Genomic DNA, 16,258 nt, shown 5'->3' with positions numbered 1-16,258 from the left:
ACCACACAAAATAATCGTACATTGGTCCACAAAATTTCTGAAGGGATTCGATTTCTGGCTATTCAAAATCAATCAAAATATGCAATCATGATTAAATTAGATTTAACTTTTGTCTTCATAGTTTATGACCCTTAGTAACTAAAATAAATTCATACATGACATTTAGAGAGATGCATTGCAAAATCCTGTGATTTATAAATGCTACCATACAAATCCAGGTACACAAATTGTTGCAGACAAGAATATGGAGTTGGTCTCACCTGGTGGCCCTGGGGGTCCCCTTGGTCCTTGATTCCCAACACCTGGACTCCCCCTTTCACCCTTCTCACCTGCTAAACCTGGAGACATTGTGCGACATACCACATTTTTCATTTCTCCTGTATGATTAAGTATGCTGTACATCCCCACTAGATCAGTAATTTCCAACATATTTGGAGCCAACGCAGGTATGTTATCGGCAACACATTTATTTAAATGCAGGTATGTTATCGGCAACACTTCATTTGAATGCCACTCTCATAAGACAGACATTTTCATGACATGATATCTGTTATGAACATTGTGGTGGCTACCACTACCACCACAATTTAGTGTTTCAAGATTAGTAATTTTTTTATGTGGTATATTTTTAGACATGTATTTTCTAATGGGTGCACACTTTAGTTAATATTTGTCTAAATGTTTACTGGATTTTATTTTCTAATTTGAGGAAACGACTACAGCTGTGAAAGATCTGGCACCTACCATTTTGGAGGGGGGATATTTAAGTTCATTTAATTATGACTGGGGTAAAGTTTTCACTGTTTGTTTAAATGCACATTAGTTATTATTTGAACTCAATGTATGGAATTTTTCCATCTGTTGGTGTTTTATTAAGTTGACATTGTTTGGTTAATTTGTTGTCATACCTCCCTCAGGTGGTCGTTAGTAGAGTCTGCCCTGATTTACTGTAAATGGCCACAGACGTGTGTCTGGAGGTCATTTTGGGTTGAAGCCTTTTGTTATGTCGGCCTCTTTTATGTTTAAGTTTAAACACCAGTGTCCTCGTGTATGTTTGGTCCACAACAAACATGAATGACAGATGTCATCAAGTGTCATCAAACATTACAATTTACTGAATGACACTTCCTGTTTTTCATAAGCATTCAATCATATTAATGAGAGGTGTTATGTCATAATTATGAAAGTCTTATGACGGTATAAAAAGAAGCATTCAACTAAAGTGAAACCATAAAAATCTAAAAAAAAAAAAAAAAAAAAAAAAAAAAAACTATCCAATGAAATAATGATAAAACACAGTGAAATAATGATGATTTTGCCTCACAAATTTCTGTTTAACAAAAAAATATTATTTTACTGTATTCATGCCAACAGGAAGGTTAATTGGACTTTCCATGGTTTAAATTGAAAAGCATTTGTTTTGCCTCTCACTAGATGTAGCTGGTTGATTGATAACCAATTATCGTGAAACTGTATATATATATATATATATATATATATATATATATATATATATATATAATAGTAACTGCAGGCTAGTTAGTTAGAAGAACTACACAAATAGTGCATAATGCAAAGGAACGACAGTCGCCTGAAAGCAATCATAGAGAACATGTTTTTTTTTTTTTTTACTGTCTCCATCTTGACATGTGTCAATCTTCCTATGAGAGAGTATTATTTTGTCAAACATCTTAGTGGCTCACCTCTCTCTCCCGGCCGGCCACTCTGCCCATTAGCACCGGGGAAACCGGGCCTCCCAGTTGGTCCTTGTTCCCCCTGTGGTCCTGGGGGTCCTCTCCTGCCGGGCTCACCTGGGGGTCCGGGCAATGTACGCACTGACGTAGCTGACTGGACTGGGATCTGGTTCAGGATGGAGTTGTAACGCGACAAGTGGTCTGCAAAGAGTTAGAGTTCACGATGATGATGGTGCAACAGGGCACATTATCAGTTGAATTTGAGTTTATCTTATTTTCCACTTTTCTTCTCAGCATGTAAACTTCAATTCTCTTTAAAATAAAATGTTAGAACTGTAATCTATCATTTATGAATGAAAACACAAAGCTTTTGCAAAACAACTCAAAGAATTCTACCTTTATAAACATACTGATGTTAAATTTTGTTTGACACACCCCTTTTCATGTAGTTTAATAAAATGACACAGCATGATGCAGCACAGTGGTAAATGAATATACATATATACAACTGCGATATTATTTGTAATATTTAGTTCTTGGCAAGATTCTGGAGAACAATATTGCATTTAATCTGAATTTATTGTGAAATTGTGAAAAAAAAAAAAAAGTGCATTCCATTTTGTTTTGCTGATTTACTCACTCTGGATAAGCTGCTCACACACTTGTCTCGCTATAGCGCGCACTGCAGCTTGGGACTGTACGTCACCCTGGGGAATACACAGTTATACAAAGTCTCTATCACGCCACGTTTTTAAACTATAGGATTCCGTTCTCTTTAAAACATTGTATTCAACATATTGTGTTGGATCTATAAAACTTTTGAAGTATTGACATACAATGAAATATAAAATAAACAAGCATGAATGCAATACTAATTTAACACTACCTGTATCATGTTTTTACAAAGGTTATGAATAGTTGTAAGCTGAAAACATTATTAGTACGTAAGCTGTTTTTCAGTGTAATGATTGCGATGAGAGATACACTGCTGGCCAAAAGTATTGGCACCCCAGCAATTCTGTCAGATAATCCTCAATTCCTCCCAGAAAATGATTGCAATACAAATACTTTGGTAGTAATATCTTCATTGATTTTGCTTGCAATGAAAAAACACAAAAGAAAATTAAATCGTTATCGTTTTACACAAAACTCCAAAAATGGGCTGGACAAAAGTATTACCACCCCTTTGAAAAATCATGTGATGCTTTTCTAATTTGTGTAATTAACAGCACCTGTTACTTACCTGTGGCAAATAACGGGTGATGGCAGTAACTAAATCACACTTTCAGCCATTTAAAATGGATTAAAGTTTACTCAACCTCTGTCCTGTGTCCTTGTGTGTACCACACTGAGCATTTGGAAAAGAAAGAAGACCAAACAAGCAAAATTGTGAGGAAGCATGGACAATCTCAAGGCTACAAGTCCATCACCAAAGACCTGAGTATTCCTGTGTCTACCGTGCGCACTGTCATCAATAAGTGTAAAGCCTATGGCACTGTGGCTAGACTCCCTAGATGTGGATGGAAAAGAAAAATTGATGAGAGATTTCAACGAAAGATTGTGCAGATAAAGAGCCTCCACTAACATCCAAATAAGTTCAAGCTGTCCTGCAGTCCAAGGGTACAACAGTGTTAACCCGTACTATCCGTCAGCGTCTGAATGAAAAGGGACTCTGTGGTATTATACCCAGGAAGACCCCATTTCTGACCAAGAGACATAAAAAAGCCAGGCTGGATTTCGCCAAAACTGACTTGAGAAAGCCAAAAACGTTTTGGTCAGATGAGAAAAGTAGAGCTTTTTTGGAAAAGGTATCAACATAGAGTTTACAGGGGAAAAAATGTGGCTATCAAAGAAATGAACACGGTCCCTACAGTCAAACATGGCAGAGGTTCCCTGATGTTTTGGGGTAGCTTTGCTGCCTCTGGCACTGGACTGCTTGAACATGTGCATGGCATTATGAAGTCTGAAGACTAACAACAAACTTTGAAGCATAATGTAGGGTCCAGTGTGAGAAAGCTGGGTCTCCCTCAGAGGTCATAGGTCTTCCAGCAGGACAACGACCCAAAACACACTTCAAAAAGCACTACAAAATGGTTTGAGGGAAAGCACTGGAGACTTCTAAAGTGGCCAGCAATGAGTCCAGACCTACTGTAAATCCCATAGAACACCAGTGGAGAGATCTGAAAAGGGCAGTTTGGAGAAGGCACCCTTCAAATCTCAGAGACCTGGAGCAGTTGGCCAAAGAAGAATGGTCTAAAATTCCAGAAGAGCATTGTAAGAAACTCACTGATGGATACCTGAAGGGGTTGTTCGCAGTTATGTTGTCTAAATGTTGTGCTACCAAGTATTAGGCTGAGGGTGCCAATACTTTTGTCCGGCCTATTTTTCGAGTTTTGTGTAAAATGATAATGATCCCCCCCCCCCCCCCCCCCTTTCTCTTATGTGTTTTTTCATTGCAAGCAAAATAAATGAAGGTATTACTACCAAAGCATTTGTAATTGCAATCATTTTCTGGGAGGAACTGAGCATTATCTGACAGAATTGCCGGGGTGCCAATACTTTTGGCCAGCAGTGTATATGCAGTGCCCATTGTATAATACTTGGATACAAAAGAGCAACAGCATCAGTCACAAACTGTTACCTAAGGTTCCAGTTCATTGAAATGCCCAAAATAGAGTATGAAGAATTACAATTCAGGGCAATTAATGGTTTAACAGTACAAATCATGATACTCCATTTCGAGCACATCACAGGAGGAACTTTCTGCTCTAATAACACATCCACAAAACTTCTGCTGGGCATTAAAAATCCCTCCAGCAAATTTGTGAAATGCAGTCTGCTACTTTTATTACAAACCCACAACAGATGCGTGTGGCAGTGGCGAGCTAAATATTTCATGTGACCACTTGCTGTAAATGTTTTAAGTTCTCCCTGTAAAATGATCATACACCACCCTATTGCTGTGAAGTGAGTTTTATCATTGGGACGATGCCCACTAGGCACAAAATTGTAATACAGTGATGGGGGGAGGGCGGGGGGAATCCTGGAGAGACCTTCTTTCCTCCAATAAATGAAGCGCAGTAGGACACAAACGACCGTAAAAGTAGGCAAAATTGGATGGATGAAGGTTTTGATTCAGGGTGGGAGAGCTGTGTGCCTCTTTCTCTAATCATAGTGTCGTCAAAAACGTGCAACTCTTCTGTGCTGCAAATCTGAGGCATGAGCACTGACTTGTTTTTTTCTATTCTCTAAAGAAGGAGCAGGCAGTGCAAGTGAGAAACAGAACTACTAAAAACACATTTAATGAGAGGAACAAGGGATTGATTCCTTCAAATCAAGACGCCATTGGTGAGTCTGAGCAAGTAATATTTCCATTTCACAACACTAGATTAATTCGAACAAGCATTGATTGACTATGGAATGGAGAGACTTACTCTTTCTCCTTTATCTCCTTTGATACCAGCAGGACCCTACAAAATAAAAGCACACGAGAAAAAAGATGTGAAAGCACATCTCATTATATATTCAGAGTATCTATTCCCTTTTCTTGATATCCCTTCTCCACTCTACAGTGATTACTACCACAAACAGTGCTTTGAAGTTTTGACGCATTTATATTTTGATAAAGTACATCCATGTGGTTCATTCTACACTCATAAAAGTATACAAAAAATTGCCATGGCTTAGAGGGCTTCTGGCTACACTGTAAAGCACACAGATCTAATATCTGGTTACGCCATATACACGTAAAAGCTGCCAAGCACACACAAATGGATATCAGACTGCAGCACATTGTAATCCCGAGGCAAATATAAGATAAACATTACCTGCTTGTTATTTGATAATCAACTTAAGGCTTTTGAATAAAAGCACATATATTGTAGAGGACGGGCTATCTGTGATGCAAATTGTTTTATTAAAGTGCAAAACAACTTTTTAAGAGGAACTCCTCAGTGTGCTTAAAAGCTGTGTGAGTCAACCAACACTGTAATTAGTCAAATAGTGGCATTAAATCACTGAAATACAGAGAGGACGAGGAGTGTATTTATTAAAGGCTGCTGTGTGTTGATTGGTCAATGGCAAATTACTTTTTCCATGTTACCATGGGAATGTAATGCTCCTATCAATGAACACCACGAGGTTGGGGCCAAACCAATTTTTCCCTATTTGTCTCCTTAAGTGTATAAAACATGCACCTGCATGAACAACACAATCAAAAGTGGACTGATTCACTGATTCAGTGTATGTTACAATAGCAAACTTGGAACAGATGAACCAGGATTTGTTTGCTGTACTTTCAGGGTTCAACACACTAAAGTGAGACAAGTGTGTGGTCACTACAGCTGGCTTTCTGTCTGTCTATCTGAATAAAATAGTATATTCTATTATGAAATGAATTCTATAATCTTACATTTTTAGGGCAACGATTGCAGTTACAGTAACTCAAAACATAATTATGTATGTAAAAACCCCAGTGTTGCCATACTTTGATATAAAAATAAAGTATCATCATAAGAGCTCTTAAAGGGATACAAATGGAATTTGGGAGGAATTGTTCGACAATTTAAGGACGTTTTGGATAATTTTCTCGCACGAAACCTATTCTATTCAAATTTCTTGCCCGACAAAAGAAGGCAGAAACATTTATTATTTCCTGAGGATTTAATAATAATTAATTGTAATCACCACAATGCTAATTACAGTGTTGTTTTCCTCAACAATGATGATAACGAAAATATTTCGTCATCGAACGATTTTTTTCATGACAACGACGAGCTAAAAATGTGGCTCGAGAGACTAGAACATGACGAGAAGAATGCAAGTTTTTGTCTGACGGCACAACAACGAGACGAAACTGCAACATTGTTTCTGTCATATGTTCACAATACGTGACATTTTCATATTGTACGTGGAGTACGTCACTTTGCATCGTAGCAGTGTTTGGGTTGTTTCACTCACGTGAGATGTGCTGCGCCTCTCCCTCACTCTCCTCACTGGAGTTTAGGATGTGTAAACTAGGCTGTGCTCCATCTTGCTTGTTTGGAAACACGGTGATATTTGCTTTCTTATCTTGGCAAGAGAGATTACGCAATGCTGCTTTAGCTTTTATAGGTCTGTGCTGAGTGATCATCAGACGCTAAATGTAACTCCTAGTGTTAGCGTAGCATTCGCATATGCATTAGCTTCAATGGCCAGTCTAAAGCCTAAGTTATGCTTCTGCATTACGGTGACGGAGTAGCGAAGGCGTGGACCCTACGTCGTCAACAACAATTCGAAGCTCTGCGTCAAGGGAACCCATTGCTCTGTAATTCACCACCAAGCCACTAGAGGGGTGTTGCGTTGTGTTTATGTGGCTTTGGGGGACTCTTGTCGAATTCCGTGACAATGGCAACTGAGATGAAACGCTTGAATGTGGATCTTTAGCTCATCAACATTGAACAACAAATGTTGATCATAGAAATGTTGAGGCGCAGGCAACGCAGAAGACTGTTGCTGAGGTGGTCTGTCCGACTGTTGATGCCGCACAGAGACTGGCAGTCACATTATGAATTCTAGCATCGGGGGGAAGCCAGCAAGCTGCGTTGTCCAGCGTTTTGTCCGATTTCTTTGTCATGTTCTACAACCAGCCAGTGGGAAGCCATAGTAGATTTCTGCCGGCTTTGGAACTTCCCAAACTGATTGGAAAGCCTTGATGGTAAACACGTTTTTATAAAAGCACCAAGGCACTCTCAATCAGTGATGATGATGTATCAAGTGTGTGAACTGTCTGTTTTGGAAAATTAAACATCAAAAACACTCAACTGACACCAAACCTGTGCTTTATTCTTCATATACTTAAACTGTAAAATGTAAATAAGTCACAGACTCACAGCAAACATGTGTACAAAATAAATGATAAAGTGCACCAACCAAAAATACGACATAAAGTTATAAAAAGCTGGCAGGTTTTGGCCGGCTGGGTCACCGTTTCGAGTGGCCATTCCCTACCGAACACACTCTGAGGTTCTTCCAATTTTTTAAATATTTTCATATTTTCAGCAATCTCCTTCCTTGACGAAACATTGTACAGGTGGTCGTACTTGCGGACCTCTTTGATGATCCTCCGTCGACTTGGTCCATTTTTGAGTGTAGCGCAAGAATGTTAGTAAATGGCGGTGATTTTGCGCTGAACCGGAAACAACAGTCTGTGCGGACCAAATCCATTTGCGTCACGTCACCACGCGTTGGCGTGACACGTCAGGATTTTGTGGAGGTGCACGTCAGGCTACGGTGGAGGGTCGTAAATCGGGTCTGCCTTGAAGCAGAATTACTTGGCTTTTCTGGTCACTAAGTCTAGAGGAGAGCCAGTTGGCGAAATGGCTTCTTGTATTAGCCCACTTCCGCTGTTTTGTTTGGTAAATGAACAATTACTGGCTTATTAGTTTCTACAAAATGTGCTCGTCAATGTTGATTCGAAATTGTTGGCAACCTTTTTTCTTTTTTGGACAAAAACCTTTGAATTTCACATACGAAAACAATTTGAGTAATTGTCGACCAAAACTAGACAAAATTTGTATGAGATTTCGTCGACTAAAACTTGACGAAGACAAACACACCTTGAAATGATTAAAATATGACTAAGACTAAAAAGTATTTTCATCCCAAAGACTAAGACTAAAGCAAAAATGAAAAGGACTGCCAAAAACAACACTGCTATTTACTAGAGATGTCCCGATCGATCGGCATCCCGATCGATGCCGACCGATCGGGTCCGATCACGTCATTTTCAAAGTATCGGAATCGGCAAAAAAAATATCGGTCATGCCTTTTTAAAATTCTTTTTTTTTTTTTTAATTAAATCGTATTGTATTTAACGTTACAGACATGTTACACTCATCCAGAGTCTTTAGTTTAGGCTTAAGGTAGGGTTATCAAATTTATCCCGATAGCGGCGGTAATTAAATTTTTAAAAAATGTATCACGTTAAAATATTTAACGCAATTAATGCATGCACTGCACGACCCACTCACGCATTGTCGCGCTCAATCTGTAATGGCGCCGTTTTACCTATATAGAGAGATAAATGGCAGTGAAAATGAGTAGAGTGAATTTTGGCAGCCTTTGGAGCCTTTTTTTAATTGGCTAAAGCCTTACAATCCCTCTCCCTACGATTAGAAATATCATGGGAAGCAATGTGGGGAAGCAAGGTAGCAATTAATCTTTTTCTTAACACCTTATGTTATTTCCCAACGCAGAGAAGATATATCAATTGGTAGCACTACGCACAGTCATGGTTCCACTTTCCATCATGCATTTAGGCATGGCTACAGTATCATTTACTGAAAGCTCAACAAATACACTAGATGGCAATATTTAGTCACAATATACAAAGTCACAAGTCTTTCTATCCGTGGATCCCTCTCACAGAAAGAATGTTAATAATGTAAATGCCATCTTGAGGATTTATTGTCATAATAAACAAATACAGTGCTTATGTACTGTATGTATGTTGAATGCATATATTCGTCCGAGTTTTATTCATTTTTTTCTTAATGCATTGCCAAAATGTATATGATCGGGAAAAATGATCGGGAATGATTGGAATTGAATCGGGAGCAAAAAAAAGCAATCGGATTGGGAAACATCGGGATCGGCAGATACTCAAACTAAAACGATCGGGATCGGATCGGGAGCAAAAAAAAAAAACATGGAACAACCCTACTATTTACCATTTAATTTAAAAAGATTGGGGGAAAAAAATCAACTTACAGAAGGTCCTTGCTCCCCTTGAGGACCTCCTGATCCAATCGGTCCTGGAGCTCCAGGTGCACCTGGGGCACCCTGAGAAACAGAATTGGAAAGATGGAACGCGTTGCTCATTAATGAAATGTGTCTGGAAAAAATATATTCTCTTAACCGATTACTATAAGATAACTTACAAGGGGGCCCGGCGGCCCTTGTCGACCTTGAGGTCCATTGTTACCTGGCAGGCCCTGAGAGAGATAGTGAGACAATACACACTCATGATGTTGCTCTTTTCTTCTGTAAGCAATACACATCTTTAAAAAAACAAAAACAAAGTGATGACACTCTTATGTACTTCCATTCAATTTTCAGTTGGAGAAGTACTCAAGATTTATTTTTATTATCCGTGCAAATGCAGCTTCCTGTACTTTGGCACATAGTTGCAAAAATCCAGTGTTATTCACCTTGAACCTTTTTAACTGGAATTAATCTTCCAACTGGGAAAAATGTATGCATGGGCTTGCTTTCTGTATGGCTCCCGGTGCCCTTCCAACAAGGATTCTTGCCTTACATGACTCTCATTTCAGTGAATTGAAGCCAACACAAAGCAACACAACTGCTAAAATATTGAACACAGCTGAAGATACAAGCCCCTAGATACTCGAATGAACCAGCCTCTACGTTTTGCTTACGTTTTTTTTGGCCTGCCTACACTGTTAAATCCCATTTGGTGAGACAAAGATTGCTGGGAACGTTCCCTGCGGTGTTTCAGTTTAGGAGGCAGCTTCTGTATAAAGGGGTTCGTCATCTGTCCAAATGAAAACCCTCGTTCCAGTGACACAATGTACATTTTTCACACACTAACAAATCACAGAGGCATGAGAGGCATCCAGGAGTCAAGCTTTCAAGCGATCACCTGACCAAGCCACTAAAGACACTCTGGAGGAGCAAGATTCACGTCTCACTATTGCACAAAAAAGTGATCGCGTTCATATGCAAAAGGATTAATACACTTCATGTAGTGATAAAAATATATCCTCAGTGAAGTGGACAAGTGTGAGCAGTCAAGCTTGGGATTTCATTGTAAAGCCATTTCCTTTACAACCATGCCTCCTCAGTATAGCCAATTAAATGGGTGGTGCAATAAAACATGATGGTAATTTGAAATGGTTAGACCTAATAATAATTAGATGTGCTGTGTTCTGTCAGATTCTTCAATCACATACACATATTTAAAGTGCATGATGTAAAATTCATATACTTGAACTCAAATAACAAAAGATGTCTTACCCTCACTCCAGGGGGACCATCCCTACCAGGGGAACCCTGACTTCCAGGAACACCCTAAACACAACAAAAACCAGAAGGATTTAATCTTCAAAGCAAACTTCACTGTAGAACATTGTATCTCAATTTTTATTGTGCCATGGCACCTATTGTTTTTCCCCTTCATTTTTATTATTTCATTGCACGACACCAAACTAAATCATATACAGTGCAGAGGCGTAGGCTTGCCTTGGGGGCAGTAGGGACATAACACTACCAACTTTTCAGGATGCTCAAATTGTCCCCACCAACTTCTATGCAACCTTATTTGCATTATAGAATGAGTTCAGTTATAAACTGTAGGTCATTTACTGTAGATCATCTCCCCATATGTTGTAAGGATAGAATTGACCCTACAATGGCGTACCGCAAGCAACACGTCACTTCCGCTCATTAATATTCATGACATTAGCTACTGTTGCTGTTTAAGTAGGGACAAGCCACCGGTTGTCTGTAATAGGAAATGAATGGAAATCGTGTATGAAGATGTTTACAGAGCTAAACCTACCAATTCTCTCCGAAAATGATGTGCCTGGTGCCAGATACACTGGCAAAGATATGGAAGAACATAAAAATGTTCAGTTAAAGAGATGGCTTGAGTGTCGAAGGCTGAAAAAGACAAAAAAAACGAGCCGACCTAAGCATAGCCTTAGCTTTTTTATCGACGCGACTGACAATGACATTCTCCTGTTTCAACAAGCTATCCTTTATCATCAGCCCTGTCTTTCTTATATATCCTCTGGTTGTCCTACGTCTCTTCGTTCTCGGGGGTAATTTAGTTAGCTTTGTGTAGCGATCGCAAATGCTACTCAGTGACAGCCAACGAACACTTTTAATTTTTTCATTGATAACAAATCATAATTCGATAATTTATTTACACTTCCCCCTTATTAAAGTTGTTATATATATATATACACTAGGGCTGTCAAACGATTAAAAATTTTAATCAAGTTACTTACAGCTTAAAAATTAATTAATCGTAATTAATCGTAATTAATCGCAATTCAAACCATCTATAAAATATGCCATATTTTTCTGTAAATTATATATATATATTCTGTAAAATAAATTGTTGGAATGGAAGGATAAGACACAAGATGGATATATACATTCAACATACGGTACATAAGGACTGTAGTGGGCATTTCACTCTACTGTCATTTAAATCTGTCTATGCTGTCCTTACTCCGAAGCGTCTACTTTTTCCAAAGCTAGACAGCTAGTGAACGACGCCATAATAATCAGACTTCTTCCTTTTTCATCTGATTTATTAATAAAATGGCCTCAAACCATTGTCCTCTTTAGACCGTCGTAAAACTACAAAAAAAAAAGTACACAAGCATTGCATTAGCAACAACGTTAGCTTAGCACGCTATACAGGTTCACTAAACATAAACAAAAAGTGTCTCATACAAAAAATATAACATTTCGCTTACTAACATAATATGTACATTATTTACAACAACCATACTTACGGACAAATCTTGTCCAAGGATCATATAAGCACAACATTACAACGTAGGCGTCAGCCCGAGACGTCGTGCAGTCATACTGAACTGGCAAGACAACAATAAACCATGTCGCAAAGCGACCACAAGAGTTCGCTGTTAGACAGCACAAAAAGCCTTGCTGTAAAACTTACCAAAAGGCAGAATACTGTCTGAGCGGGACATGTGCGTTAATTGCGTCAAATATTTTAACGTGATTAATTAAAAAAATTAATTACCGCGCGTTAACGCGATAATTTTGACAGCCGTAATATACATATACACACACACATATATATACAGTGTATATATATATATAACAGAAACGGTAACAGTGGCAATCAGATAACATTGTAATTCTTTTCAGGTCATTCATTATCAGACAGAAGCAGTACGGCACAACGTTACGCTAAAAAAATAAGTAACTCTTTGTCCTCTGATAGACCATGCCAACCCAACAAAATGTTTACTGCATATGAAATGTGAATGGATTCACCGAGCTAGGGTTAGCGTCCGCGCAAGTTGATTCGGTCTTCACATTTTTTCCTCCCGAGTTTTTGGTTTCCAGAAACGTATGAAGAAAACATCCTTCATGTGTCGTAATTTCTAGAGTCGTTTCTACAAGTTCCAAAAAAGCAATGCGTGATCGGCATGTTCGTTTTTTAAAGATTACCGGAGAAAAGTGGCACAAATTATGTTCTTTCTATGCAAGGGCGGATCAATAATGTCCCACTTCGGCTTTATTTCCACTTTACGATGCGACGTCAAGGTCTAAAAATAGCATGCGTGCGGTACGCCATTATTAAGTGAATCGTTTTCATTATTGTTCAGACTTAAATTTACCCCTTTCATTTGCTGAATGTGCCAGTCCACCCCCCCCCCCCAAAAAAAACATATTTGATTGGCTGATGACTTGACACCCCCCAACACACACACGAACTCACAGCACTGACAGAAATACATGTCGACAACATGCTGCCTCCTCCGCACCCTTTGATGAGAAGGGATATTAAAAGTTTATTTTGGGGTGGGGGAGGGCAGCAGCGGCCACTGTAAGTAATGTAAAAAGACATCAATGTTGTGGAGGTGGGGAACACACCACTAATTTTGCTAATGAAAGTCCGACCTGCATCAGAGTTAGCATAACATTAAACTGTGTGAATTTGCTAACCTGCAAAACTTGAGTAGGAAGCTGCTTAGAAAGAATGTAAGCTGTATGTGCTTTCTATTCTTAATGTAGTGAACCGAGGTTTACCCCTTTCTCCCCAATTTTCATTTTTATTTTTTTATGTGGTCTTAAAGCAGCCCAAAGGAGCTTTCGTTTTTTGTTGAGTTTGGCTGTGCTTGTGGAAAAAAGCTGCAGTGTTTTAACCTAAAGGAAAGCTCCATTTTTATTGCTTGACTAAGAAGTTTTTTCAATTATATTTAATTTCTTTATCGCGGTGGCGCTGCTTCATTTATATTGAATGGTTTCTTCTTCTGTTGCTACTTACTTTTATGTTAGAGCTCATCTGCGAACTTGTGTGTGCGAACCGCTGAACTACCGCGTGACGAGTGGTCAAGGTAGATTTATTTATTTTTGTTAAAAAATGTGCATAGGTGGTAGCTTGTCCCATTATTAACAAATTTGTCATTATTGTGTATGTTGATGTAATTTAAATTATGTTCAAATGTTGCAATTTAAATTTGCTAATAACATCCAGGCATGTGTCCTGGATGTTTTCCAAATGTTTCTTTAGTCATTTTTAAAAACAAAAGTTTGTAACAAACGGTGTATCACCTGAACCAATACACATGAAAGTTAGTATAGGTCGGTAAAGATTAATTTTGCATTGATCATTTAGCCTATCAATTAATTATGTTCATATTTATGAGAAATGTGACCCTAACCCCCGTTCACATAATCTGTTTGGTTTTATCAATGTCCTGTCCCCAGTCAGAAGTGTACATGCAGGTTATACTGTCTCTACAAATGTTAAGACCAACCTACGCCCTTGATACAGTGGTACCTCTTACAAATTTAATTGGTTCTGGAAGTAGTTTGGTAACTCGATAATTCTATAAGTAGAGACGCGTTTTCCATTTAAGTGCCTTTATCCGTTCCAAGCCACCAACACCCTCAAAATTCAGACATAAATCTTTTATAATGCATAAAAATGCATCAAAACAAAACAAATACATGTTGCAAATAGATTATTGCACAATAAACATAAAATCAGAGTTATGCATGATGTAAAAAAAAACAAGAGTGAAAGTTAATACACTCATGTAAAGCTGTCGGAACACGAGGGATGAATGAGGAGAACGCTGGGATACACACATAAACATAGAGGTCCTTCTTAGCCAATTGGATGCCAGAAATGCTACGCAATAGACAATGGCAGAGCAGCTATGTTACGTTCAGTAAGCTCTGGGAGTTGCGAGTACCAGCCATACTGTATTTTTGCCTTTCGTATCCTGGAATTTCTTTCGTAACAAGAGGCAATATTTTCCCGATGAGGCATCTCTTAACCTAAAAATTCTGTATGTAGAGACGTTCGTGAGTAGAGGTATCACTGTGCATTAAATACTGGTGCTCTTAACTCAAGAAATACACTTAATCAAGTTTTTTTTTTTTTGCCTGGTTTTGAACACAAAGCCCATTATTCTGTTGTAAGAATGGCAAAAAGTGGATAGAGGTCAATTTGTACCTCCTAAAATCTAGCAGAAGAGCATTTCTTGTTTTGCCTGTCGTTTTACATCACTGGCAAAGCTAGAGTGACAAAGATGCATTATCTGTAGTAAGTTTAAGACCAATTAAGTGAACTTCGATCATTTCCCCTGTATTGGGGATAGGAGTCATGCGATACCATTTTGTCAGTTACAAAAGGAAACCTTTTATTATATTTCAATGCAATGTTTGCCTCAAAATTAGGTCTGCTTGTATCCCATTGCAATTTTAATGCAAAGCATGCGTGACCTGAAGTCAAAATGTGTTCCAATATATGAAAAAAAAAAAAAAAAAATGCAAATATTGCGTCCCCGAACAGTAGGAAAAACATCATTGCATTAGGCAACACATCGCTAGTTCTTCCACACAGAACTCAAAGTGACATTGCCAACGTGTTCCCACAATATGGAAGCAAACTCTTGATTTACAAACAATTTGCCCTGCATTCACCTACAAGCATGTGAATGCAAACTGTCAGTTACATAATAACATCACGCGTTGTGATGATTTATTGCCACATGCACTGTAAATTATGTCATGAAGCAGGACTTTAAAATGTGCTACAAAGAGGAAACGCCTCGCTCCACATCATTATTGATTTGTTATTGTTTCAAACTTGGCAGACATTGTCTTTGACAATAATGACAAAAACTTTGTCAAGAAAGAAGAGGTCACCCTGGAGAAATGCCACACTAGCTATAAAACAAAAGCAAGATTGAGGACGAGCAAAACGCAGGTGGCGAAAAAACAAACTCCAGGTTTTTTACGATATCTACAAAGAAATTCTTCGCAAATACAACCAGGAACTGAAAAATGCAAGACAGTCATTTTTTTCAGCGATCATGAATAGAAACATCAATAATACCCACACTATTTTTTGTCGTTGACAAAGGGACAAACCCACAAGCATCAATACCTCAGGAATTGGTATCTGAGGTGTCCTGTAATGATTTCGCAGCATTCTTTACACACAAAGTACTAAAGATTAGACAGACTGTGTTCAACTCCAGATTAACAATTGTTACTCTAAATGCCTCCCAAACTGTCCCCCACATCAATCTTAAACAGTTTACCCTCTTGGACTATGCCACCTTAACAGAAATTGTGACAAAATTAAAGCCCACAACATGCTGCCTTGACATCCTTCCTTCAAACTTTTTCAAAACTGTTTTTCCTTGCATAGACCCAGACATACTTCAGAATATAAATACTTCTCTCCAAACAGGAGAGTTCCCGCAGACTTTAAAAACTGCAGTTATAAAACCACTTCTAAAAAAAAAAACCTAGTCTAGATGCCTCAACCACGAGTAATTATA

The 16,258-nt window shown here is 38.4% G+C and overlaps 1 protein-coding gene across 1 annotated transcript in view; it reads right to left on the bottom strand.

The window, feature by feature from the left end:
* The window catches only part of col14a1a (collagen, type XIV, alpha 1a), a 219,102-nt gene that overhangs the window by 16,776 nt on the left and 186,068 nt on the right, over positions 1-16,258 (bottom strand). Inside the window, exons 40-46 of the mRNA XM_057834300.1 lie at positions 10,710-10,763; positions 9,614-9,667; positions 9,444-9,515; positions 5,129-5,164; positions 2,335-2,401; positions 1,704-1,895; positions 261-338 (exon numbers count right to left, since the gene is read on the bottom strand). Of these exons, the coding sequence (XP_057690283.1) occupies positions 261-338; positions 1,704-1,895; positions 2,335-2,401; positions 5,129-5,164; positions 9,444-9,515; positions 9,614-9,667; positions 10,710-10,763 (553 nt within the window). The remainder of the gene's footprint in view (positions 1-260; positions 339-1,703; positions 1,896-2,334; positions 2,402-5,128; positions 5,165-9,443; positions 9,516-9,613; positions 9,668-10,709; positions 10,764-16,258) is intronic.

The sequence above is a fragment of the Corythoichthys intestinalis genome, chromosome 4 (assembly GCF_030265065.1).
Source record: "Corythoichthys intestinalis isolate RoL2023-P3 chromosome 4, ASM3026506v1, whole genome shotgun sequence".
NCBI classification, from domain to species: domain Eukaryota; kingdom Metazoa; phylum Chordata; class Actinopteri; order Syngnathiformes; family Syngnathidae; genus Corythoichthys; species Corythoichthys intestinalis.
Note: the sequence above shows the minus strand (reverse complement) of the source record. Positions and strands in the feature narration are given on the sequence as shown.